At 42.7% G+C, this 26,232-nt stretch overlaps 1 protein-coding gene across 3 annotated transcripts in view; it reads right to left on the bottom strand.

Annotated features, from left to right (window-relative positions):
- The window catches only part of SV2B (synaptic vesicle glycoprotein 2B), a 184,014-nt gene that overhangs the window by 74,483 nt on the left and 83,299 nt on the right, over positions 1-26,232 (bottom strand). For all 3 annotated transcript variants that reach the window (XM_063089757.1, XM_063089755.1, XM_063089756.1), the window contains one exon: positions 2,101-2,931. In XM_063089757.1, coding sequence (XP_062945827.1) covers positions 2,101-2,551 — 451 coding nt within the window. In that variant the 5' untranslated portion in view covers positions 2,552-2,931. The remainder of the gene's footprint in view (positions 1-2,100; positions 2,932-26,232) is intronic.

Here is a 26,232-nt window from a genome sequence, read left to right on the forward strand (position 1 = left end):
GTGACTCTGAAGGTTAAGTGTGACAGCATGTGGAAACGCTGGCCTTGCAAGACCCTCAAATCATCCACATCTCTGGATCCAGTTAGACATTCATTTTCTTGACCACAAAGGGGACCCCACAATACACAGGAAGTCCAGCTCAGGTGGTCTGCCTGTTCCTCTTGGGTTGAGTCATAACATCTTCTTGGCAAACACTGAAAGCAAAATTGCACACGTGGGCTGTCCAGACTAGGACTTCATTCCCTCGACTCCCAGCGTTTGCCCTGGGAGCCAGCAGGAGCTGCGACCATACTGCAGCTCTGTTAATGAGGTTTCTGGGCAGACCTCTGTTAATGGTGCCAGAGAGACCAGCAGGGCATGAAATCATTACTGACATTGCCTATTTGGACTAGCAGCAACCCAGGGTTTCAGTTGGGAATACCACAAAACAAATTAATGTCTTGGAAATGTTTCGATCAGTTGGGGATGGTTTGGTTTTGTTTGCGGTTTTTGTTTGTTTTTGCCCTTCTTAAAAAAATCTGCCATTCATACTTAAAGGCAGCTGGTGGAATATTTTAATATAAAAAAGAACTGTACTAAAATTCTTTTGGTGCTTAAAAACTCTAGAAGATATCCTCGTTTCTCAAGTCATTTCTCCTGTTCGTACATACTCAGTCTCCTTTGGTTCTCTAATGGTCATATCTGTCACAGTTCTAATCATTTTAAATGGCTCTTTAGTGAAGCATGAATGTTTAAAACAGTTTTTTAAAGCCCCCAGAGAAAATTCTTTCTGCAGATGTTTTCTTTACTTTATATCCCAAATCTTTTTATACTGGTTCTCAATCAGGGGCCCAGCAAACTGTACCCACAGTATAAATCTGGCCCACTGACTTTTTGTAAATAAAGTTTAATTAAAACACAGTCATACCCATTTGTTTACATGTTGTCGATGGCTGTTTTGTGCTACAGCAGTAGAGTTGAGTAGTTGTAACAGAGATCATCTGGGACTACAAAATCTAAAATATTTGCTATCTGGGCCTTTACAGAAATGTTGGCCAACTCCTGCTCTAAAGCAAGTACTGAGGATCAGAATCACACAGCATATTTCACAGTGCTTGTCCCTATAGTAACTGGATAATTCTCTGTTTGTTAATGTCTGCCTGTCCAACTATATGTAAATTCTTCAAGAGAAAGGGACTATTTTCTCCCCAGGGCCTGTGCACAGAGACTAACACATTATAGGCAAGTAATAAATATTTGTTGAATACAAGAGCTAAGTTGCTAGATAGACTTTGAGCTCTTGAGGGCCATGAGCATGTCTTGGTCTTGGATGAAAACTTGACTAATAGTAAGTTCTCAATAACCGCATGTTTGCTGAATGATCAGTTGCATGGACAATTGATTAGTCAGCATGGATATGTTTTGCAGGACATTTGGTGATCAAGATAAGCCCTTGTCTATATGATGATGAATCTCTTCTACACCACACTTATTTGTGCCCATCCTCTCTCTAACTTCACGAAATCTTCCCTCCCTCAAGCCTGATATCTGATGCTTGGCTCTGATAGTGCTAATATCATAAATGATCGGCAGAGCTGGTCCTCTATTCTGCAGAATCCATCCGTGCCGCAGCATGGTTCCCCACAGCCTGCAAGGCTCCATGGGCGTGCCCAAGCCCATCACTCGTTCCCAGGGCACATGGGCATTCAGCCCACTAGCACTTATGTACAAGAGAAACCAGGAGCAGATGCTGTCCAATTCTGGAAAGACACAAAGAGAAGGACTGAGTGGAAGAGGCCTCCAGCCTGCCACTCCAAGAATGTATTTGTCATTTGAACATGAAAAAGAGAGAAATCTGACTCTCAAGAAGTCAACAAGGTTTGGAAAACAAACTTAGGAGCTCAGAAGTCAGACAGACCTGAAGAGGAATCCAAGCTTCAATACTTTCTAGCTGCGTAAACTTAAGCCCATTGATTTCTCTGAGATAAAAGTACCTTAAAAATGGATACATTGTGCTATATTTAAAATACCTAACAGTGACAGGTACTATGTAAATTTTACTTGTTTTCCCTTTCATATTTTTAATGCCACAGAGAATGATTGTTGGAAATTTCCACTTACCAAGCATTCCTTTCTTGGAACTGGACAGACACATGTCCTTCTCTGCACTGGGCAGGGCAAAACTCACCACGAACACCTCCACCCCATCGGCCATCAGGGCCAAACCCAAGACGAAAAAGAGGGTCCACTGGAAGCGCCCATGGCCACACTCATCAATGATGGTCTCATACTGGTGGGCCAGCTGCTCCTCATCTTCCATCCTCTCAGCCATCAGGTCTGCCTGGCCCCGAAGTCCATCTGCCCTGGAGGGCGCCATCTTGGCCTTCTTGGCCTTGACGTCGTCTGGGTGAGGGATGCCCTGGTACTCGCCCTCGTAGATCTCGTCTTCCTCATCATGGCCTTCTGTAACATCACTCTGAGCATCCTCCTCGGGGTTGGACTCATTGCCACGGTAATAGCCATCACTGGAGGCATAGCCCCCATAGTTGTCCTGATACCTGTAGTCATCCATTCCGTGGTTTCAGGACTGTCTGGTTGCCTCGAGCTATATCCCTTGCTCTGTGGTAGAGGTTTGGACTGTTTCAATAACCATCATCCATTATGTGGTTTAAATGTGGAATACGTTCATATGACTTCTTGGGTGGAAGTCACACCTGTTTTTTTCCCCTTTGTCTCTCAAATCAATGAGATTTGTGCAAAAGCAACCTAAGTATCCTGCATTCAATGTCTTTTGGAAGTCTTTAAAAAGTTTCAATCTCTGGTCTTGTGTCCTTCAGTGACCCAGAGGAGTTGTGCTGGGAAGCATTGATTAGATATGGATCCAGCCACTTTCCTTGACAAGGAACAAGCTTGCTTGCTGGCCTGATTTGTTCTACTACTGAAGGTTATGCCCTGAGAGAAGAGAGAAGGGACAGAGGAGAAGGTTACAAAAGGCTGAATCCTGTCAGAATACTCTCAGAATTAAATCAATGTATTTGGTAAGGACAATGCTTCATGAGTAGGGTGGAGGAAATCTTGATTAGACATTTGAATTCATAACAACTGAATGAGGACTGGATCAGGGAGGCTGACGGATAAGGGAGAACGAGCAGTGGTCAGAGAGGCCCTTTGAAGCTCTGATTAACCCATGAAACAGGTCAAATCTCACCCAAGAATAAAATATAAAGTGGTCAAGAGATTTTCAATACAAGAAAATTTTGTGTTACAAATTTTTGTTAGAATGTATCAAGACACTGGCAACAGTGGTTTATTACAGCTCAGTTTTTGTTATGAAAATGCCAGCTTTTCTAACATTGTTAGGAAGTGGCTGTACAATTTTACATCTAGAAACGTATGTCAAAGAAATATCCCACACCATTCTTCCCGAGGCGTAGTTTACTTTTGAGACTCAGCATTGTAGTTTGAAGGCCACTCTGACTTTGCACTTGGTTTAAATGGGCAGGAACAGGGGGCAGGATACCCAGAGACAGACAGCTTGTGTCTGAAACTCAATTCTGCCCCATAATGGTCATGTGACTGTGCATATGTCTTTCTGAGCCGCAATTTTCTCATCTGTAAAATGGGGATATCAATACTACATAGACGGTAAATACTATTTAAGCCTTGACATTATTGTCACTTTTTTTTTTTTTATATTCAACTCTGGAAACCAGGAGCAAGTATTGTCTAGAGCCAAGGCTCTGTCTTATATCTCAGCTCCAATCACTGAGTCCCTCCGTTAACTCCTGTGCTCAGTGGACTATCATCATCCCCTAATCACCTTCCTAGAATCTCAGGTCTCACAAGGTTTAGAGCCACCATTTAATGATGCCTACCATGTACCAGGAAATGTGCCAAGTGTACCACATCCCGTATCCCTCACTCTCACAACAATAACAAAAAAAGCAAGTATTTGTATCTTCATCTTACAGATAAAGAAACCGTAGCTTAGAATGGGTTAGGATGTGATCAAGGTCACATAGCTAGGGTTCAATGCAAGGTTCACAGGTCCTAAAGCTAGGTCTGTCCAAGGCCTTCGTGCTTCCCAAATGCTGTTCTGATCACCTGGAGTACTTTGAAAATACAGATTCCCAGAGCATGCAGAAAGGCTGTTTTGAGCTGAGAAATCTAAATATTCACACACCTCCCCAAGTGGCTGTGAGGCCCCACCTCACTGAGCAGCCCCTCCGGGTAGAAGCCAGGTCCCTTTTATAACTTCTATTTCTTTCTAACTCTCCCCAGCTGCCAGACCCTCTGACAGGGATGGACGCTCAGATCTCTACACATCAGGACTGCCAGAAACCCACTCCCCAGCTCAACCCACCTGCCAACAGTGCACATGCCCTCCACCTTTATGGGCCACCCTGCCGAACCTGAAATCCACTGGCCTTTCACCACGCTCAGCAGATGTCGCCTTACAATGGATTGGACACGCTTGTCCTCACCATGGTTGCTGGACTCCTCCTCCCACCCACAATCCACCCCGGACCTTCTGTCCCACACCTGCCACCTGGCTTTCCTCACCCTCAGCCCTGCACAGGTGTTAGCCCTGCTCTCATCTGATTCAAACAGCTCAATGCATCTCCTTCTGGGAGGAAGCCAGAGACCAGCAATTCTCCAACACAGAAACAGCCAGGATCACTCAGGGCATGGGAAGCTCATCATAAATGCAAATCCCAGAACCATTCCCCCAAAGACACTGAATCTGCAGAGTGTGGGTAGGGTATGGATAGCTGCATTTTCCACAAACACCACTGGGAATCCAGGGGACTGCACTTAGAGAAACAATGCCATAAGTCAGCAAGAAATATTTACTAAGAATTATCTGCAGTTGTTTGAGAAACCTCCATACTGTTTTCCATGGTGGTTGTACTAATTTACAGTCCCACCAACATTGTAGGAGTGTTCCCTTCTCTCCACACCCTCGCCAGCATTTGTTATTCACTGTCTTTTTTAATATAGCCAGTCTAACTGGGTATATACCCAGAGGAATGGAAATCATCATGTTGAATGGATACCTGCGCTTCCATGTTCATCGCAGCTCTGTTTACAATAGTCAAGACATGGAACCAACCTAAATATCCATCAATGGATGATTGGATAAGGAAACTGTGGTACATATACACTATGGAATACTACTCTGCCATAAAAAAGAATGAAATTCTCCCATTTGCAACAACATGGATGAGCCTGGAGAAACTTATTTTGAATGAAATAAGCAAAGCACAGAGGGATGAATACCGCACGTGCTTATTCATATGTGGGAACTAAAAGAGAAAGAATGAAAGAAAGAAAGACCACAGTACTGCATGGGACTTGCAGAGGGAGAAAACATTCCCTGGGCTACAAAATGGAGTGGGTGGGAAAGGGGGAGGGAGAGGGAAGTTGGGGGTAATTGGGTGGTAAATGCAATTTGTGGTGATAGGTATGCTGCCAGTATGAATCAGGCCCTCACATCAGGGGCACGGGGGGTGACAATCAGCTTCGTATCACGTGAATATCCATAACCAATAAAAAAAAAGAAATATTTACTAAGAACTGATTCTCACTCTACCCTTTCAGGTTTTTCACCATTCCCAGTAAATAAATTTATATTAGACCATGCTGGCCTAAACCATGTCAGATTAGTATTTTAAATCTGTTTTTATTATATCCATTTAGGGACCACCAAAGGAATATAAATCACATGTAAACAGCATGAGAGTTTGCAGAGTGCTATAAAGATGGGGAAGGAATGCCAACTACCTGAGATCTGGTGTGTTATTTCCAACCTGGGGGCCCTGTAAAAATGTCATGAACCAGAAACGATAGATTTGCAATTCCAAAAGCACGTATGGGAAATACCACCTTGGGTAAAGGTTCTGGTTTGCTTTGCAGGAAGCAGCAGATCTTTGTCAGAACAAACTACGTTCACCTGATCCTGTGAAATGAACCACCATAAATGTCAAATGCAGTGGAGTGATGGAGAATCACTGTCAAATGTTTTATTTATTTATTTATTTCTATTTCTATTTCATTGAGAAATGGCAAGTTATTTTTTCAGCAAAGTATTTTCTAGAGAATACAACTACTAATCATTTGCAATTATAGGTTAAATTGTGTCCCTCCAAGAAGATATGCTGAAGTTCTAATATCTGTTACATCAGAAGATAACCTTGTTTGAAATTAGGGTCTTTACAGAGGTCATCAAGTTAAGATGAGGTCATTGAGGTGAACCCTAATCCAATATGACTGTGTCCTTATAAAAAAGGGAAATTTGGATACAGAGACAGACATGCACAGAGGAAAGACAATGTAAAGACCTGGGGAGATTCTAGGCCATCTACAAGCCAAAGAATTCCTAAGGCTACCAGCAGCTGGGAGCCAAGCCTGGAACAGATTCTCCCTCACAGCTGTCAGAAGGAACCAACCTGCTGACACCTTGATTTTGGACTTTGAGCCCCCAGGACTGTGGAACAACAAATTTCTATTGCTTGAGCCATCCAATTTGTGGTATTTATTATGGCAGTCCCAGAAAGTCCCACTTTCTACAAGCCTAGTGTTTAAATCTACTAAACAGCAATGATAAAAACAACCACAAGAGCAACTATGAACTGAGTACAAAGTTCAAAGTTCACAAGCAATACCTCACTTATTCTGATAGCCAATAGTACAAGATTATTCTCTCTCTTTCCCAGTTGAGGAAACTGAGGGCTAAAGGATTAAAGAATGTGCCCGCATTATCAGAGAGAACCAACATCAGGGCTTGGATGTGAAGTCATGTTCAAACAGAATGTCAGGGACAAAGTAAGGCAGAAGAAACCAAGACTCTAAGGAGATAAGTCAAAGTCATATGTGGAGTTGCCAGCAGCACTAAGGTTGATATCAGGCTCCAGACTCCGGGTTAGGATTTGTTGGCTCATCCTCAACAAACATTTCCCCAGATCTTTGATGATTAAGACATTGTCGTAAATATGACATGAGTTGATCCCCATTCTTGAGGGGTCTACCCCTCATGAGAAAGTCATATTAAAAAATACAAAGCATCATGTAATAATAAAAATTACAATTTTAGTGATTAATAATATTATCTTTCATTTATTGAATACTTGCTTTATGGCTTTGTGCCTGGTACTGTGCTAAGTTTATCATGTGCTTTACCTCTTTTAACCTGCACATCAACCCTATGAGGCAGAACAATTATCACACCCATTTAACAGAAAACAAGACTGAGGCTGAAGAAGTTAGATAGATGACCCAGGCTCACACCAGTAGATTCTCCAAGGAGTTTCAGAGCAGAGAGGGGTCACTGTGGGCTGATATCTGCTAAAATAGCACCCTAGAGATAGGGGGATGTCCGAGGGCAGAAAGGGACTCAGAGGAACAGACACTGGAGAGAAGGGCTTTGCAGCTGGAGAACAAGGCTAAGCACAGGCTTGGAGGCAGGAGTGGCTTTGTTGGTCTTGGCGGCAGCAGATGATCCAAGAGGGGGGAATTATGGGAGATATGATGGGGAAGTAAACAGCAGCAAGTCTGGATGCCCTGCTCAGGATGTGGAACTTTTTGAGCAAGGAGAACCAGTGAAGGTTGTTAGACTGAACAAAGCAGATCAGTGTAGCAGAGCAGGGATCTGGAAAGGTCTCCTTGATGGAGATGTGTGTCAGGTTTTTAAGAGAAAACCTATGGCTAATAATACCAGGTAGAAGCTTTCATGTGTGTAGGGGAGTGGGGTGAGTGTTTGGTAATAGTCCAAAGGTGAGCTAAGTAAGGTCTTGCCCAAGTAGTGGCCATGGGACTGGAAGGAAGAACAGACACAAGGAGACGCCCATGAAGGATAAGTGTGCACTTCCTACGAGGTGAGGGGGAGAGGGCAAGGGTGACTGGACAATGATGACTCTAAGAAGCCAAACTGTGGACTGGTAATCTTTCCAGCACCCTACAATTGCTACGCATTGAATACAAACAAAAATCTCTTTCAGACTGATCTACACTTCTGGAATGGCGGTGGGATACATAACAGAGACCTTGGTGTCACAGGGTCCCAGGTTCAAATCCTGACTCTGCCACTACCTCCTACCCGTGTGCAAACTACTAGCTACTCTGTGCCTCAGTTTCCTCATCTGTAAAATGGGTATAATAATAGTACCTACATCATAGGGTCATTGTGAGAATTCGGTGAGATAATCCACGAAGAGTGCTTAGCACAGTGCCTGGCACAGATGTGATCAATATAGATGTGTTGTGCTTATTGTTATTGCTGTCATTATTTTTATCTGACTGAGTGTTGACAATTAAAATTCTCAGCCGGAGCCCACCCTCATTTCCCCTCATATTTGGGGCCCATCTGGCCTGGGCTGGGGAACCAAGTACAGAGAAAAACAGACTGACATTTAGTTACTCATGGAAACAACTGCTTCTCAAAAATGTCCCAGAGCTAATCTCTTAAGCATCCTCCTCTAACTCTTACATTCTGCTAACCTCTGCATCTATGCTACTTGATTCAAAATCACTGCGCTTTAAACACTTGTTCAAAATTAAATATCACAGAAAACAAAGTTAAAAATAATATTTGTGATAAAATGATGTAATGCTTCCCAAAATCTGTTCTGTAGAACTTTAAGCCTTTAATATGCTCTTTTAAGGGAAAAAAAAGAGAATTCCAAAAGCATATATGTTTGGGAAACATGACATATTCTATCCACCATTCTCTTTTGGTCATTCACAATGCACACTGCTATATTAAAGGCTGTGAGCAGACCCGAATGAAAACCTCTTTATCACCACAGTGAGCTACCACTACAGACCCATTAGAACAACTATTGTTAATAGACAGACAACAGCAAGTGCTGGCTGGGATGTGAGGAGCTGGAACCCTCAGAAACTGCTGGTGGGAATGTAAAATGGTTCAGCCTTTGGCAACCAACTCGGCAGCTTCTTAAAATGATAAACATACACTTTAGCAAATAACCCAGCAATTCCATCTTAAAAATCTACCCAAAATAAATAAATGTATGCCCATCCAAAGACTTGTACATGAACATTAACTGCCAACATTATTTACAATAGCCCCAAACTGAGAGCAATACAAATGTCCATCAACTGATGAACAGATAAACCAAATGTGGTATATCTATACAGTGGAATACTTATCAGCAATAAAAAGAAAGAACTACTGATACATACTACAACTTGGATGAATATTAAACTAAACACAAAAAGCCACAGAGTATACCATTCCATTTATATGAAATGTCCAGAACAGGCAAATCCATAGAGACAGAAAGTAGATTAGTGGTTGCCCAGAGTCATGGTTGGGAGTGGGTATTGACTGTAAATGAACTTGAGGGAATTTTGGAGGGGGAGGTAATGAGAATGTTCTAAAACTGGATCACAGTGGTAATTGTACACCTTTATAAATTTACTAAAAATTGTTCAATCGTACACTTACAATGAGTGGATTTTATGGGATGTAAATTATACCTCAATAAAACTGCTGGCCCTACCATCACGAAAAAGAACAAACCTACTTAACTTATTGAAATCAGTGTTTCCCACCATCGTGGGCCTCTTTTTTTCTGGAACCCTTGTTAATATCCATAAACATAGGCTCTTCTAAGTAGTTAAGTACTGATTTTGTATCTAGAGTCTAAGCTCTATTCATCCTAGGATTTTGTCACATCTTGAGAGCCCATCTGGCAAGCATCCTTGAGTCTATATGCATAAAGGATCAAGAGCTTCTTATTGGGAGAGAGAATTAGGGAATAAATCCTGGTCATACCCCAGTGGGTCACAACTGGGGAGACGGATAATTCTGAAGCTTTTCACCAGATTCAGTCAAATCTTGGTGGTATATCAAAAGCCCAGAATGTAGCAACTTTAGTGTGAGCAATAACAGAAGATGGTCCCCTTAGCAAAGACAGCAGCACTCTCAGCACCCACCCCTGGAAAGCTGAGCACATTCATTTGTCCCCTGGGCAGGAGTCAGTAGCAACTGTTTCATCAGTTGCAATTGGCCTTGATGGGAGACTCATCCCAATGAGTCAGGGTGGAAGAAGAAAAAGGTAGATACCCTGTGCTTAGAAGGACTAGATACCTTTGGGTACTCCTGAAACTATTTGGCAGAAACTTGGGGTGAGAGGGGAGACTGAGCTATTTAGGGATAAAGCCTGAGAAAATGTTATTTGAGAACCTTACTGTCATTCTGTTTTACACAAACAGGAGAGAGGCAAGTCAACAAACTCAGATGGGTACTCCTGAGATGTTCACATGTGCCAGTTAGCTGAGGAGACACTGATGGGCTCAGGACGCATTACCCTCAAATATGGCACCAAGACTGTTGAGAAAACAGCAGAAGCAGGAGGTTCTCTCACACCTTCCTCACCCCCTTCTCCCCTGAAGTGGATCATAAAAGAATTTTCAGATCTTCCTCTAAAGTAAGTCATAAAATCTTCATTCCAGAAGTGCCCACCCTATACCCGGAAGACAGGAATGACCTCATTTCTGAAGACACAGGGACACAGAGAAGAATCTGAACAAACAGGCCTAGCTAAGTTCCTCTCCAGTTTATCACCATTAGATTAGACCCTTTTATCCTCCAATCAAACTTCTGCACCACTGTTCATAAAAATACAGTTTTCCCTGTGTCTTTGGTTCTTCCTTTCTGAAGGCTCCTTTGTCACATAAAACTAATGTTAAATAAATGTGTATGATTTTCTCTTGTTAATCTGTCTTTTGTTATAGGGGTCCTATGAACCTAGCAATGGGTAAGAAAATAAATCTTTATCTCCCCTACAATACGTCTTACTTTAGTTCCTATCCTAATTGAGAAGGTCATGCCAATAATGAGTACTAAGTGAGGACAAGGGGACTCAGTACAAAATATTGTCAGTCACATAAGAGAAAGATCACTGGACAGTGGATAGAGGACCTGAACTGTAGTCCCATCCCTGCCATCAAGTCATTGTGGGACCCTGGATGAGTCACTCACCTTCTGAGGTCCTCAGCTCCTCACCTCTCAAACTCCCAAAGGGGGGCTGTGCTGGATGATTTCCAAGGCCCTGTCCAGCCATCTGACTCAGTATTTTCTAGTGTATCTGTGAAAATGCTTCGAACCATCTAAGTAATATGTAATAACATAATTATCATTATTTCAATATCTAGGATAGAGTCTCTTTTGAGTTAAGAACAAACACGTACATTTTGACAATCTGATGTCTCTTTATTCTTAAAACATTTAAAATTACTCCAAGAGATCTCACAGCATCATGCACATCCCTCTATTACCATATTATATTACAGTGATTGATGTCTCCTGGTGTATGTGTCTCTCTCTGCCAGGATATTATAAGCAAATCCAGGAGAGATAAAGCACTGAATTTTACTTGTCTTTGAATCTCCAGCACCAAATGCAGAGTCTTAAACATAGAAGGTCCTTGAAAGTGTTTACTAAATGAAAGAGATTAATAGTTATTCATTGCCTGGCTGAAAGCAAGTAGAAAATCGCCCATGAGCCAGAGTACCCCTGCCTTGCTGTAAATGGACTAACTGGTTTAATGTTGTACTTTACTTTTGTTTAAAAAATAAAAATAAAACACCATACCCCCAAAATATGTATAATCAATTACCTTTCAATAAAAAAATAAAAAAGGAAAGAATAAAAATACAATAAATAAATAAGTAAAAATGAAGTTAAAAGGTCAGATCAGCTGACATCCTGAAGAAGCTGCAGTCCCCATGGAACTATTTACTCTCTTACTTTCCTACTGGCCTTCTGTCAACACCAACAAGTTCCCCGCTGACACTGGTTCTAAAGTCTGCTTGAGTTATTTGTTATCAACTTTCTGACCGTAAAATATGTTTTAACCATCTGCAATGCTTCCTGAAATATGCTGTTTGATGTTTTTGGGGTAGATTACATCAACCCGTGGGCCGAAAATACCAGGACTTATGTGGCTGGTATTCAGAGACAGTGTTCTCTGAGGCTTCCAACAATCATTGTCTTTGCCCCACTTACAACAGTGTTGGTTCATCATATTATATTACAAGTTCTTCTCTCTTCTTAATTGGATCACCCATCTATTTTCTATTGCATAAAAAAGAAAACTAGTTTCCAAGGTGTGAGAAATAACTGATTATTAAACAAAAACCATACAATGTGATTTTTTTTTTCTTTTTTGGCGGGAGAAAAAACTCCTTTAAAGTTACATGAAATAATTTAAAATAATGCCAACCTTACTTTAAATTTTCAGAATGGTTCTTAGTTTAAAAATACAAAAACAGGAAAAAATTTATGGAGAAGCATATTAATCAAAGCATTACTTATAACACCAAAACTTGAAAACAACCCATATGTTAAACAACAGGGGCTAAGTAAATAAATATTAGCATACTTACACAGTTAAATATTATGGTAATATAAAAATTATGGTTTTTGAGGGACTTTTTAAGAAAAAAAGAAAATGATCACACTATAATAGTAGGTAAAAATGCTAGTTATACAATTATACCAATAATTTCCATAATATTATATCTTGTAAATATGTAATTATATTATACAGATAAGATATACCTGGCAAGGTGATCTAGTAAGATGTTAATGTTTGCCTAGTACTCCCTAAAAAGCTAATTTTCTCCCTCTCTGTTTCTCTGTGTTCTAAAACCAGGTCAGTGTTTTTCAGAGTGTGGTCCTCAAACCACCTGCAAGAGTATCACCTGGTGCTAGTTAAATGCAGATTCTGGACCCTATTTCAAAATTATTGAAACGGAAAAGGGACAAAAACCTGCTTTATTAGCAAGCTCCCCAGGTAATTCTCATGCTCACTGAGAGTCAAAAACCTCCAGCCTAAGCTCTTCTTACCCAAGGAAGCAGTTAATAGTTCCCCTGTGATTCAAGGGTAAGGCCAAAGAAGCCCTCACCGAAGTCTTCCGATAGTTGAGCTCTTGCAGCAACTAAGCTCGAGTGAGGGGGAGAGGGGCTGGTGCCCAACCACTGGGAGAGGGACTCATAAAAGGAGGGATGTGAGTTCCCTGAGAGGAGAGAGACCCTCCCCCTCTTGCAGGCAGCACGCTAGATGTGGCTTAGCTGTGGGGTGCCTGCAGATGTTACTTACCCCACAGCCTTGGGATCACCACCGAGGGTCCTCCCAGCCCTCAGTACAACCCATCAACAGAATCAAGAATCATCGAGTAGTGCCTCTGTAATTCATCCAAAACGGAACTGGCCAGCAGATGGCAGAAGGCTTGCTCTTGAAGGCAGCCCTGAGTGACAGAAGGAAGGGGAAGCACTGTGGCTACAACCACGGAATGAGGAGCCAGGCACCCCCCACTGTTTGGGGACCGGTGGTCCCATGGAATAGGGGAGGGAGCCTAACGAAGACCAACTTGAGCATCTTGCCAACCCTATTTGATTTGATTTCATTAAGAAAATAATCATAATAATATTTCTTGCCTTGGAGTGAGTGATATAAAGCAAATTCTTGCCCATTGCGCATATTTACAGACACCAGCTCCACCTCTTACGATCTCTGTGAATCAAAGCAGGTTGTTGAAACTTGAAGTTTCAATTTCTTCATGTGTGAAATGAGCAAAATATGGGATCCTATTCATTGGGTGGTTATGAGAATAAAATGAGTTAATATTTTCAAAAAGCTTGGTCAGTGCCTATCACCAAGAAAGAGCTCAATAAAAATAGCTATTATTATATAAATAGACATGCAGAGATGTGCTTTTTAACGTATTCACTAACTTCTGCGGCGATGCACAGCAGAGTCAGAGGGACAAAAAGAGCCATAGGCTCACCCCACAAGCAGCAAATCTGCAGCCTTCTTCAGGTGAGACCCTTTGGATTCTCAGCACCCCCACTCTGCTGGAGACTTGTCCTGAATCCCCACCCCTAGGCGAGGGCCCTGACCACCTCTCTCCATCAGTCTGTGGCAGCTCCTTCCTCTGGAGACTCTGACCTGGCTCCCCTCCCTGAAGTTACCAGCTGATGTTTTGTTCCCAAATGACTGATTCCCAAGACAAGTGTTTCCCAAAGTGGAAGATGCTACCTTTTGTGGTACCCGACATTTCAGAAGATATTCTAACATACCATTAAATAATATTGGACCACACAGAGAAAAAGCGATTCCATTTTCAGTGTTCTTTCAATCCCTTTTGATCCTCAAGGAAGAAGTCTCCTTTGGGGGCCAGCACAGCTCTACCACCTACTTGCTAACTGTCCTTTTTAACAAAGTGAAAACAAGGCCCAGGTTCAGAGCCTTAAAAGGGAACAGTATCTGGCTAACCATCAGTAACATAACATTATACCGTTTTTGTTGTATTTGTTTTAATAGTTATCCTATACAGGAGTGATATAGTTTCTTTCCTAAGTGAATGCATTCTGTTAATAAAAGTGCCTTGTTTTTTGTTTTTGTTTGTTTTTGTTTTAAGCACAGTCCAGGAGGTGACGTATAATCTTTGCCAGTGTGATATGGTAGACATTTTCAGGATCATGCACAGATTATGGAAGTTTGGTAAACACCACCTAGACAGGAAATGCTGCCTTCAAGGTGGAGAGAAAGTAAAACTTTCTGAGCTGAGCACTTTGAATTTATCATACCATTTCAACTTCACAGCATTAGGAGAAAGATAACTTTACTTTTCTATTCCATGAGATAACTAAGGCTCAGAGAGGTTAGGTCACTTGTCAAGATCACACAGATCGTAAATCTAGGATTCAAACTCTCCTCCTATGCCAAGCTGCCTCCCCCACACCATTACTGCACCTGCCGCTGCCCAATGGTACTTCTTGGAAGCCAACACTGGCTTGAGGAAAAACTAAATGTACATCAGAGTCTACTGGCCACCACGTGGAGGACCCACCTGCTAGACAGCTCAGTGGCTCCACTCAGGATCTTCGCTTCCTCTATTCTCTAGAAGGACTTCTCTCTACAATTCTATTTTATCTTATAATCAAATACAACCAACAAAGAGCATTTACTGTAAGCAACAATTGAACACGTCCCTGTACAGTCACTCAGGAACATATGTGTGCTAAGTCAGCTCAAAGACTGACAGAATTATACAGTGGATCTTAGCAAACCTGGGTAATGTCAGATTCTCTAATGGGGCCATCGAGTCCAGCAGGAGTGTGGAGGAGCTGTGGGAGGATGGCTGCAGGTGTATGTGGAAAGGAAGGTAGAACCAGCTTGAGAAAGGCCCTGAGTGACAACAGAGGGTGTCAACTAATTGATACCTCAAAGCTTGAGGAGTGAATCCAGCTCAGATAGATTTGGGGCTAGGCCTGAGGAAGAAAGGGGGCAAGTTTTCTGGGGAACAGGTTTTGTTCCTGTTTTTGTTTTTCCTGAGAAGCAATATTTCTTTGGAAAGAAAAGTAAGAGCTATAAAAATGGAAACCTCTGCTGCTGCACAAACCCACCTGAAGGCTCACAGAACACACCTAGGCTCAACTAAGAGCGCATTTATGGATAGCTCCTGTTTCTGGTGGACTTCAATCTCCCAGAGCAAAGAGGAGATATTACAACCCAGTGGGCATTTCAGACACATCCTTTCCTTCATAAAATAGATTTTATTTAAAAACAATTCTCCTGGTAGAAAGCCTAGCTTAAAAATAGTAAAAAAAATAGCTTGAACCACTAAGATAGTAATAGAATTGAGTGACCACAGTCGTCATCAGGTGGACTGTTAAAGAGAAAACCCAACACCACCCTTCTTGTGTGGTTGACGGATTTTGCCCACTGACCCTACTAGCTGTTAAGTTCTGACACTATGCCAAAGCAGTAAGGTCTGGGGACAAGGTCTCCACTCCTTCCACTGACACTGCCTTCACACATCTCTCACCTGAATTACCCCAACAATCTTAGTGCATTCTTGAGATCTTGAAACCACCGTCCTTAAATTGGCCTTGAAGGACCCACTCTGAACAACACACACTCGGCCTATCCGGCTTCATTTTCTCCCTTTCTGGTGGCCTCACTAGGGGACTTCCTCCAGAGAGGAGTGGCCTTACTCAATTGCCATCATTGCAGCCATTCATCTCTTTCATCAATACTTTGGGGGTACCTACTACATGTAGGTCCTGTGCCAGGTGTTGCGGACACCCAGAAGAATACAACAAGCTCCTACCCTCATGTTCTTTATAGTCTAATGAATGGAAATTTTACTAAACCTAACAACAATAGACACTGTAAGGAGAGGGGTCCTCTCTTCACACATAAGATATTCTCTATCTTCCGGTTCATTAGAAGCTTTCGGAAGTACAGTCATGCATCACATAATGACATTCTGAGAATTTTGCTAGGCAACTTTGTCATTGTGCAAACACCAATGTACTTACACAAACCCAGACAGATTAGCCTGCTGCACACCTAGGCTATACGGTACGGTCTATCACTCTGACCACCACCGTATATGCGGTTTGTCACTGACCTAAACATTGTCATGTGGTACATGACTGTTTATCCAAAAACATAAAATTACAAAGCTGGCATTAAACTTAGAAGATTTATTGCTCCAAATGGGGACACTGGCTGAAAGTTTGTATCTCTTCCTAAAAGACTTGAGAAATTTTGTGAATACAGATCTACAGATTATTGAGGAAAAGGAAGCCTGGGAGACAGGCAGACTAGTATAGATGATACCAAAGAAAGTCCGGGACCGCTCCCCACCACACCCCACATGCAGGTCTGAGAGCCACTGGAATGCGAGAGGACTGCTCCTGTATGCCTTGGTCTGTCTCCACTCTAAGTCTTCATGCATTTTTTCTTTCTTGAAACTAAGCTGCCGTCTGCTATATTCTAGCTTGCAATTACCCAGCTACATAAATACCTGTCCTTTAGGATTGTCTGCAGTTAGTATCCTCAGGCCTATCACTCACTAACCCCTGCTTGATGGTGGTCCCTGGTCTCTGCTCCACCGCATATACTATCAGCCTGCAGCTCTCCCAGCCTCTGGAAACCTTCCCCACACTTCTCATTGGGGAAACTAAGTAGAGGCCTCATAGCTTGTCTGGAAGTCCCATGTATTTCCCTGAAATCATTTTTTATAAACTCACCTCAGTGCATTCCAATTCCCGTATCCAGCTCTAATTATCCTAAAATTACTCAGCCCCTGGGTGTTATTGGCCCCGTGGTTCTCCTCTGCCCTGACACATATGCCCCACTCCAGTGAATTACTTCTCTATAATTAGTCCCCTCCTTCTCTTCATCCTCATCCCTAATTCAGCTTTGGCAATGTATAAACTTTGTAATTAGAAAGAGTAAAATGCTGCCAGGAATGCAAACATACTTAGTGCTAGAGCCTAGCATTTTGTGCAGTTCTGGGCTCCACTCCAAATCCTAGAGTAACAGAGAAAGACAGGAGGAAAGAAAGGAGACCTTTAATGAGCTTGTAGTCTATGTCAGGAGCTTTCTCACACACAATCACACTTAATTCTCCCAAAGACGTGAGAAGTAGGTTTAGGTAACAGGAGCTCAGAGATACCAAGAGATTTGGCCAAGGTCATACGCCTGGAGAGAAGCAGAGCCAGATTCAAACCCAGGTCTATACCTCGCTGCCTCAGCAGTGATCTTTGGGCTTCCCTGTATTATCTCAGAATATCATATGTCGTCTCAGTCTGGCACCTGACAAGCTCAGCTAATTGGGTGATGGGATTCCTCAACATGCTTCTTTCCACTATTTAGCTTTCCCTTTCAAATTTTCACCTCCATATTTGGCAAGGAAAGATTTCGAATGGTGTCAACATTTTTGAAGAATTCTGCTTAAGCCACTGAAAGCAAGACCACCACAGTCACCCATTCTTACAGCTGACTGCTAGATTGTTAGCACCTTAAGGACAGGGTCCATCCCTTACTGCTCCTTGTCTCCCATGTAGCAGGTAGCAGGACCTGGCACTGATAGACACATAATAAACAGATTATTACAAAAGAAAAATAAAGAGAAGATTGGACTTCTACACAACTGAAGACCAGAGCAGTGGAAACCTACATGGTCCATGACAGCACCCTTTAATCTGAAATGAACATACTGAAATGAACATTGCTCTGTCCTGGAGTCCCAGGCCAAGCAGCAGAAGGAGAAGACAGGTGTGAGAGAGCTACCAAGCAAGTGACAGAAAGAAGATCATTTTTTTTAAAGATGCATCTTCATTGCCATCTTATTCCTAAATTGCCTGATTATATAAAGGGTTATCATACACAAGAGAGAAAAAGATGAATTTTGAGAAGATGTGGCAGGAATATTTTTGTAGCCTCAACAACTACTAGAATCATCCCAGAAACAGATGGTGCGTCACTGCAACGTGCTGAACAAATGACAATTCCTGCATTGGCCGTCATCCGGGGTCCACCCCCAGAGCTGCCTGCTGCTGTCATCGGGAGCCTTGAAACCAAATTCACGATGTCTTTCTGTGTTCCTTGAATATGTGAGTGTCATTAGCAAAATGATCTTTAGCAACTTGCACCCCTGAAGTTAACTAACACGGTGTTGTTCTCTTTTCAAAGAGGAAAAAATTATTTTTCTCTTCATTATAAGCCACACAGTAACTATGCCCCCTAGAGATATAGGAAGAAAGAGATAATTTGCAAGCTGTTGTGCATATAAATAGAAGTATAGATACATGAGTTTTTACAAAATGGGGGAAACTTAGTGGTCTCTGCTGAGGAATTTGAAACCAGCTGCTCAGACATCAGTGAGTTTCGACTATATCAGTAAAGCTCCACCTACTTCCACCGGTCTCAGAGACCCCGGTTAGACCGTTGATATTTGTGGGGTGCAGGAAACACAACCCCAAAATATGGCACCTTGGAAACTGAGAAAACAGCATAAGCAGGAAGGTCTCTCTGACCTTCCCCTGCCCCTTTCTCCCCTGAAATGGGTCATAGAATCTAGAATCTCCCTCGCCCTTTCTTCCCTGAAGCAGGCCATAAAACCTAAGAAGTTCACTCTCTGGTCTTCTCCCCTGAAGACCCTCATGTGACACCAAGAAGAAACTGAACAAACAGGCCTTGCTAAGTTCCCCCAAGTTTATTACCATTTGCTGTGGATTGAATGTCCTCCCCAAACCCACTGAAGCTTAAATTGTGTCCCCCAAAGTTCCAGGTATTGGAAACTTGGCCCCCACTGTGACAGTATTAAGAGGGTGGGAAATCCTATTACAGTAATCAAAAGGGGGGGCCTTGAAGAGGTGATTAAATTGATGGTTTAATGGTGGTCATGGCGTGGTTCTGAGGGCTTTAAAAGGAGAGCATGTGAGAGTCTTTCTCTCTGCTCTGCCATTTTCTGCCATGTGAGACCCCTGCATTACATCATTAGCCATCAACAAAGAAGACCCTCACCAGATGTGCTCCCTGGTCTTTGGCTTCCCAGCTCTGAAACTGCAAGGAATAAATTTCATTTTCTTACAAAATAACCCCATTCCATGTATTTTGTTATAAGCAACAGAATCAGACTAATACAACATTAGATCATACCCTCTTGTCCACCAATCATACTTCTGCATGACTGTCCATAAAAACACACGGATCTCCCCATTTCTTTGGGTCTTCATTTCTGAAGGATCCCATGTCACATAAAACTTTATTAAATAAATATATATGCTTTTCTCTTGTTAATCTGCCTTTTGTCGTAGGGGTCTCAGCCATGACACTTGCAATGGGTGAGGGAAAGAAATTACTTTTTCTCCCTATGATACAATATCAAGCTGACCTAACAGATTTCACGGACTTCCCCCCAACAAGTTGGCCTTGTTTTCATGAATTAGATGAATCATTTCCTTAGTGGGCACCACATAAGACCACACAGGCTGTTTTCAGGCACAGGGACTACAAATATTTCTTACGGAGCCAGTTTTTGGCTTTTGACACAGGATGCCTTCCACAAAGGTATTCTCCAGTCCCACCTTTTAAAATCACCAACAGAAGAATGTTTTAAAGAAAACTGCTTATGGTTGTTGCTCCAACCCACTGGCGCCAACCCACTCTCTGTGGGCTAAGGTGTGTATGCTTTCTTTTTGTATCAAACTTTCAGCGATCAGCTGCTCACTCTCTTGAGCCAGCCTACACTTTGTGCTAAACTTTAAGGGTGTATTTGTTACTTGGGTTAAACTTGGTGTGGGCTCTGCTCAGTCTCTGGAGATATGCTACGCTCTCTCTGTGAAATCTGTATGTGCTGACACCTCAGCTGTGACCTAAGCAGTTGGGCAGCTGGGCAAGGCCTCTATTAGTGGGAGTCCACAAGGAGAAAGGCTCATAGATCAAATCCAATCCTAAATATTTACAGGAAAGTGGAGACTCTCAAAGGATGGCATTTGCTCTGTACTCAATGGACACTAGAATCTTTAGAGGTTCTTAGGCAGGAAACTAACCACTGGATTAAGGCAATGCTATAAGACAGTTGCTGTCCCAAATGTTTGCTGCAGGTTTGCTCTGGTGGGTGCTGTGATGGTCTGCCTGGTCCTCTACACACCCAGGACCAGAGCGCTCACCACACACTCACACACACACACACACACACACACACACACACACACACACAGGTGTTAATCCCAAGAGCACTAATCCTGTATGCTGTTCTCCTCTACATCCCAGGGAACCCATCTGTGACAGGTACTATGTGCCAGACACTGCTCTCGCTTCTTACATGTACTTACTCTTAGAGGGAAGTACTATTGTCTTCCTTTTAGAAATAAAGAAACTAAGGCTAAACAGAGACACATCTGGTGAGGGTCTTCTTTGTTGATGGCTAATGATGTAATGCAGGGGTCTCACATGACAAAAAATGGCAGAGCAGAGAGAAAGACTCTCACATGCTCTCCTTTTAAAGCCCTCAGAACCACGCCATGACCACCATTAAACCATCAACTTAATCACCTCTTCAAGGCCCCCCCTTTTGATTACTGTAATAGGATTTCCCACCCTCTTAACACTGTCACAGTGGGGGCCAAGTTTCCAATACCTGGAACTTTGGGGGACACAATTTAAGCTTCAGTGGGTTTGGGGAGGACATTCAATCCACAGCAAATGGTAATAAACTTGGGGGAACTTAGCAAGGCCTGTTTGTTCAGTTTCTTCTTGGTGTCACATGAGGGTCTTCAGGGGAGAAGACCAGAGAGTGAACTTCTTAGGTTTTATGGCCTGCTTCAGGGAAGAAAGGGTGAGGGAGATTCTAGATTCTATGACCCATTTCAGGGGAGAAAGGGGCAGGGGAAGGTCAGAGAGACCTTTCTGCTTATGCTGTTTTCTCAGTTTCCAAGGTGCCATATTTTGGGGTAGTGTTTCCTGCACCCCACAAATATCAACAGTCTAACCGGGGTCTCTGAGACCAGTGGAAGCAGGTGGAGCTTTACTAATGTAGTAGAAAGTCACTGATGTCTGAGCAGCTGGTTTCAAATTCCTCAGCAGAGACCACTAAGTTTCCCCCATTTTGTAAAAACTCATGTATCTATAATAATTTGTCAAAGATACCCAGGTGGCCTTGGGAGACCCTGTGAAGATGAAAAGAGAGGATGCCTGTGAACATGCTTAAAACAGTGACCAACACAGAGTAAGTCTTCGACTCTTTCATTAATGATTTTTACTCACCCTATGAACATTTACTGAGTATCTACTGTGTGCTAAGCCCTACTCTCAGCACTGCAAGTGGAATGCTGGGCAAAAAAAGACAAAGTCCCTGCCCTCGTTGAGCTCACCTTCTAGTGAGAGGAAAGCAAGAAATATACAAATAAACATGTAAATGTATATGTCATATGAGTGCTGGGCAGGAAAATAAAACAGGTTAAGGGAGACAGGAGGGATGGGGCTATTTTACGTAGGGAAAACCTCAGTGATAAGGTAATGTTTGAGTAAAGAAGAGAAGGAAGTAATAAGTGAGCCATGTAGATATCTGAAGAAAGAGGATATCAAGTAAAGGGCAAGTACAAAGTCACAAACAGTGAGAGATATTGAGCAGAGGTATGACATGATCTGACAATTTTAAAAGGCTCACCTTGGTTACTGTATTGAGAATAGACTTGGGCAGGGAGCAGGGAAGGGGTGTGTCAAAGAAAAGAAGGGAGCAGGGAGGCCAAATAGGAGCCTCTTGCCGTCATCCAGGCCAGCAATGGCAGTGGCTTAGACCAAGACAGGCAGTTCAGGAAGCAGGAAGAACTGTCAGATCTGTGCTGGAGGTAGAGCCATCCCTGAATGCAGGTGGATGAGATGCAAGGGGTGATAGCAAGAGAAAATCAAAGATGACTCCACGAGTTGGGGGCTGCGCAGTTGGAAGGATGGAGTAGCCATGAACTAACTGAGATGAAAGACCTGTGGGAGGAGCAGCTTTGGCTGAACATGGGGCAGGATCGGGGGACATGGAGTAATGCAAGGTAGCTAGCACCAGGCAGTAAAGCATAAAGAGAGACGGCGCAGCGTGCTGCTTATGAGCACAGACTCCATTGCCAGACTGCCCTGAGTTGAGTCTCAGCTCTACTACTATTAGCTGTGTGACCTTGGGCAACATAGTGCACCTCTCCAGGCTTCATTGTTCTCACTGTAAAATAGGGAGAACATGTGTACTTACCTCGTAAGGCTGTTATGAGGCTGAAATGAGTAAATATATGTCAAAGTGCTTAGAACAGTGGCTCTCATACAATAAGCACCATTTTAATATTTAAAAATTAAATGAGGCTCTCATTACGTGAAACTTGAAAATTTATACATGGTACAAGGAGGCCCCCTGGAAGGGTGGTTTGCTGTATCTGAAGACTGGCTTCCCAGAGGAGGTGAAAGCTGAGCTTGAGTTTGAAAGATGAATAGAAGGTAGACAGATGGAGGAGGATGGGGGGACTGTGGGGGGACACTGAAGACAGAGGGAACAGCATGTCCATTTCCCTGAAAATATAGCCAACATGCAGCAAAAGCAAAACATAAAATGGTTATCTTACTACACTCATATTAATCCTTCTCCCTGATCCTTTGGAATCCATGGCATGTCCAAAGAGACTGAGAATGGCTTTCAGTCTATTTATTCAAAAGAAATAAACCCTAGTACCATCCATCTGATCTTCCCATGTGCCTGTATTCACTGAGTTGGACCGGGGCTGCCACCACTGACCATGACCATGTGAAAACCCACATTGACATATTGGGGCTTCTGACAGCTGCCACTCAGTGGCCCCAGCAGACACCCCTGAGTTTCCTTTCTGATGCTCCAGGTAAGTGTGTTCAAAAAGTTATCAACAGGGGTATGGCATTTGCTTTTCTTCTAATTATATTTGAACATGTTTCAAGGCCAGATGGCCCAATAAATATCCCTAAAGTCTCTGTACTTTACTGTTCCTAAGGATTCTGCTGGAGAAATAACACTTCAAAGGTCAAAAGCTTGATGGCAGAGCAATTCTGCCTGGATCTTGGTGAAATGGTCCACAAAGACCAGACTCAGAAGTAAAGCTTCAGATTCTGTAAGCAGAAACATTACCTCTTGGTAAATTATCAAATATCAGAGCATAAGCAATAGGAGAGGCTTGAACTTGGGTGAGATAAAAGCATTTTCTGGGTTTTTAAATGCACCTTTTCCATATATTTATATGTGGAAAGTCTTCATCAATGGTAACAGACAATTCAGAAGGAAGACAGACCCTGAACTATCAGAGCTTGCCTCTCTGGCTGGGCCATCCATCTGAAGACCCTCAGCCTGCAGGCCCAGCCTCATGGAGCCCCAGTTAGTGAGAAGAGCACTGAACCCTCAGGCTGCCACACTGCCCAGATAGCAATATGTTCAAAGACGCTTCTTCATCATCAGGTAGGCCTGAAATTAATAGTCGTCAGCCCAGAATAGCCCTCCCAGCCTTCATGGCCACTGTGCATGTCTAGAAACTTCCACTGGACCTCTGTTCCATTTCCTGACTTAACCACCACCCTACCTGGGCACTGAATCTCCAGTCCCTTGATGATTCGTCTCAGCTCCTGCTTCAGTGGTGACAGACTTGGGAACAAACACCAAGGAACACCACTGCTCACATCTGGGAATCTCAAAGTATTTGCCGTGCCCCAAGATGCCTGAGCACCTAACATCTGCACAGAGGCACCATGGTTCACAATAGCGGTATTTATCAAACAGAAACTCAGACCCACTCACTCCCACTACAGCTAGGGACATCTCAAGGAGGAAGCAGATCACGTGGTGTCTGTCAAATCCCCCACCATCACCTCCAATATTCTGGTCTCCTGAGCAAACTCACCTAGCACAGCATTGTCACTCAGTCTTTCTAACCTCTGTCCTGCCCCTTCCACAAATCTCACAGCCGTTTACTTCTGAACCTTATTCTTCTCCCAGGGAGTGATGCATGCAAAGAGTTAAATTGCCTTCCAAAAATTCTTCCGCTGAGATTGGTTGAGGTTGTAGTTTATGTAGTTTTTAAAAAAAAGGATTATATTCAAAATAGAAAATACATTTTATACTACTGAATATGCTGTCTCAAACTTTAAATACACATGCAAAACCACAGGATATTCTGCCAGTCTACAGAGGCATCTCCACGTAGCTCAGAATTGCTGTCATTTATGGTCCTTCCACCAGATCTGGCAGCATACATACAGAAATACTAATTTGAGTCAGGCCCAAGTTCACCACATAGATTTAAAAATTACAATTAAGTTCTTCAGCATTCCTCTCGGGCAAGAGCACCACAGCAAGGTCACCGCTTTCCCCCAGAGTCCAGGCTTATCCCTTAGATTCCCCTCATCTTCCGTAGCCCTGATCTGGTCATCCATGCCAGAAGCCCTTCCATTTATTCAGGTAACAAATTCTGCATGTCATTTGAAGAAAATATGCTTTTAGGTTTTGGGTGCAAACATAATACTCCACTTTGACAAATATGCTCACTTCCTCCAGTAGACCTCCAAACACACACCTACATACACGTGTGCATTGGGGATGAAAACCAAAAGCTGTCAGTGGGAAGAAAAAGCAATTAGAAAATCCACTCAACGCTGAAGTCAGTGTCTTTGTTTTAATAGGTCTTCATGCCTTGATTAAAGCATTTTCTTTTAAAATTCTAGTATATTGTGAAATATCTCAAATACAGAAATCTAAGGAGAAAATAGTATAACAATGAACCACCATGAACTCACTGCCCAGCTTTATCTAATCTTAACAATTGCCTCACTGCCTGTTACTTTCAAAACAAAGGACACTCTGCAGATAGAATTGCAGCTCCCCGTGTGGATCTTTTCCATCTTGCTCCTCTCTCCTCCTCCCCAGAGATGTAGCAGTTTTAATATTTTCCTACACATTAATGTGTCCACCAAATACGTTTTATGTGTTTTTTAAACTTTATATAAGTGGTATTATATGGTATGTATCCTTGCTTTTTAGCCCATTATATTTTAGAGATTTCGCCATAACATGTATGTAGTTCTAATTAATTTATTTGAACTGCTAGACAGTATTCCCCCTTTCTTTACTTACCTATTCTCTTCTTTATGGTAGTTTATTTTTTGGATGTTATAGGCAATCATCAGAGCATTCCTTTCTGTTAGCCAATATTGATTCTCCCGGGAGAAGGCAGTGTTTTGATGAGGCCAGCTCACTCCTCTACCGATCAGGGGCAGGGCCCACAGGTCTTTCTGACTTGCATCTATGGGTCAAAGGCTACCACATTCAACAGGCTGAGGAGAAGAGGGTCAAAACCCCATGGCCTGGGATTAGATATAACGTCCCCCTGCAACAACGTCATTTGTGTAGTGTCTGTCACAGGACAACTTGTTGGCACTATACCACCAGGAGCCATTATTATTATTATTATTATTATTATTATTACTACTACTATTACTATTATCATCATCATCTGCCCAACCCCCTGCCTGACTAGTATCCCAGGGCTCCCCTGTAGGCTCCCCCTACAGTGATGCTTTAACTAAGTAACAGGCCCAAGTGGCATATCACTCATTCAATTTCATCCCAACAAACCTATGTATGGGCATCCTGTTCAATGTTGCTTGGCATATAAACGTATAAATAGAGGATAATTCATAACTTTGCTGATTTTTCTTCCTCTCTGTCTTTGATGTTTATCCAAGGCACGTATGCTGAATGTACATGTCTCTAAACATCCCTACCTTTTCAAAGAATCAAGTCAAAATTCCCCAACATGGCATCTAAGCCCCTTCCAACCAGCCTCAGCCATCCATTCCATCTCATCTCTAGCCATATTCCTCATCCTGCCTCCCAATCCATGTCTTCCACCACCCTGTTGGGCCCTAC

The sequence above is a fragment of the Cynocephalus volans genome, chromosome 3, assembly GCF_027409185.1.
Source record: "Cynocephalus volans isolate mCynVol1 chromosome 3, mCynVol1.pri, whole genome shotgun sequence".
Lineage (NCBI taxonomy): Eukaryota > Metazoa > Chordata > Mammalia > Dermoptera > Cynocephalidae > Cynocephalus > Cynocephalus volans.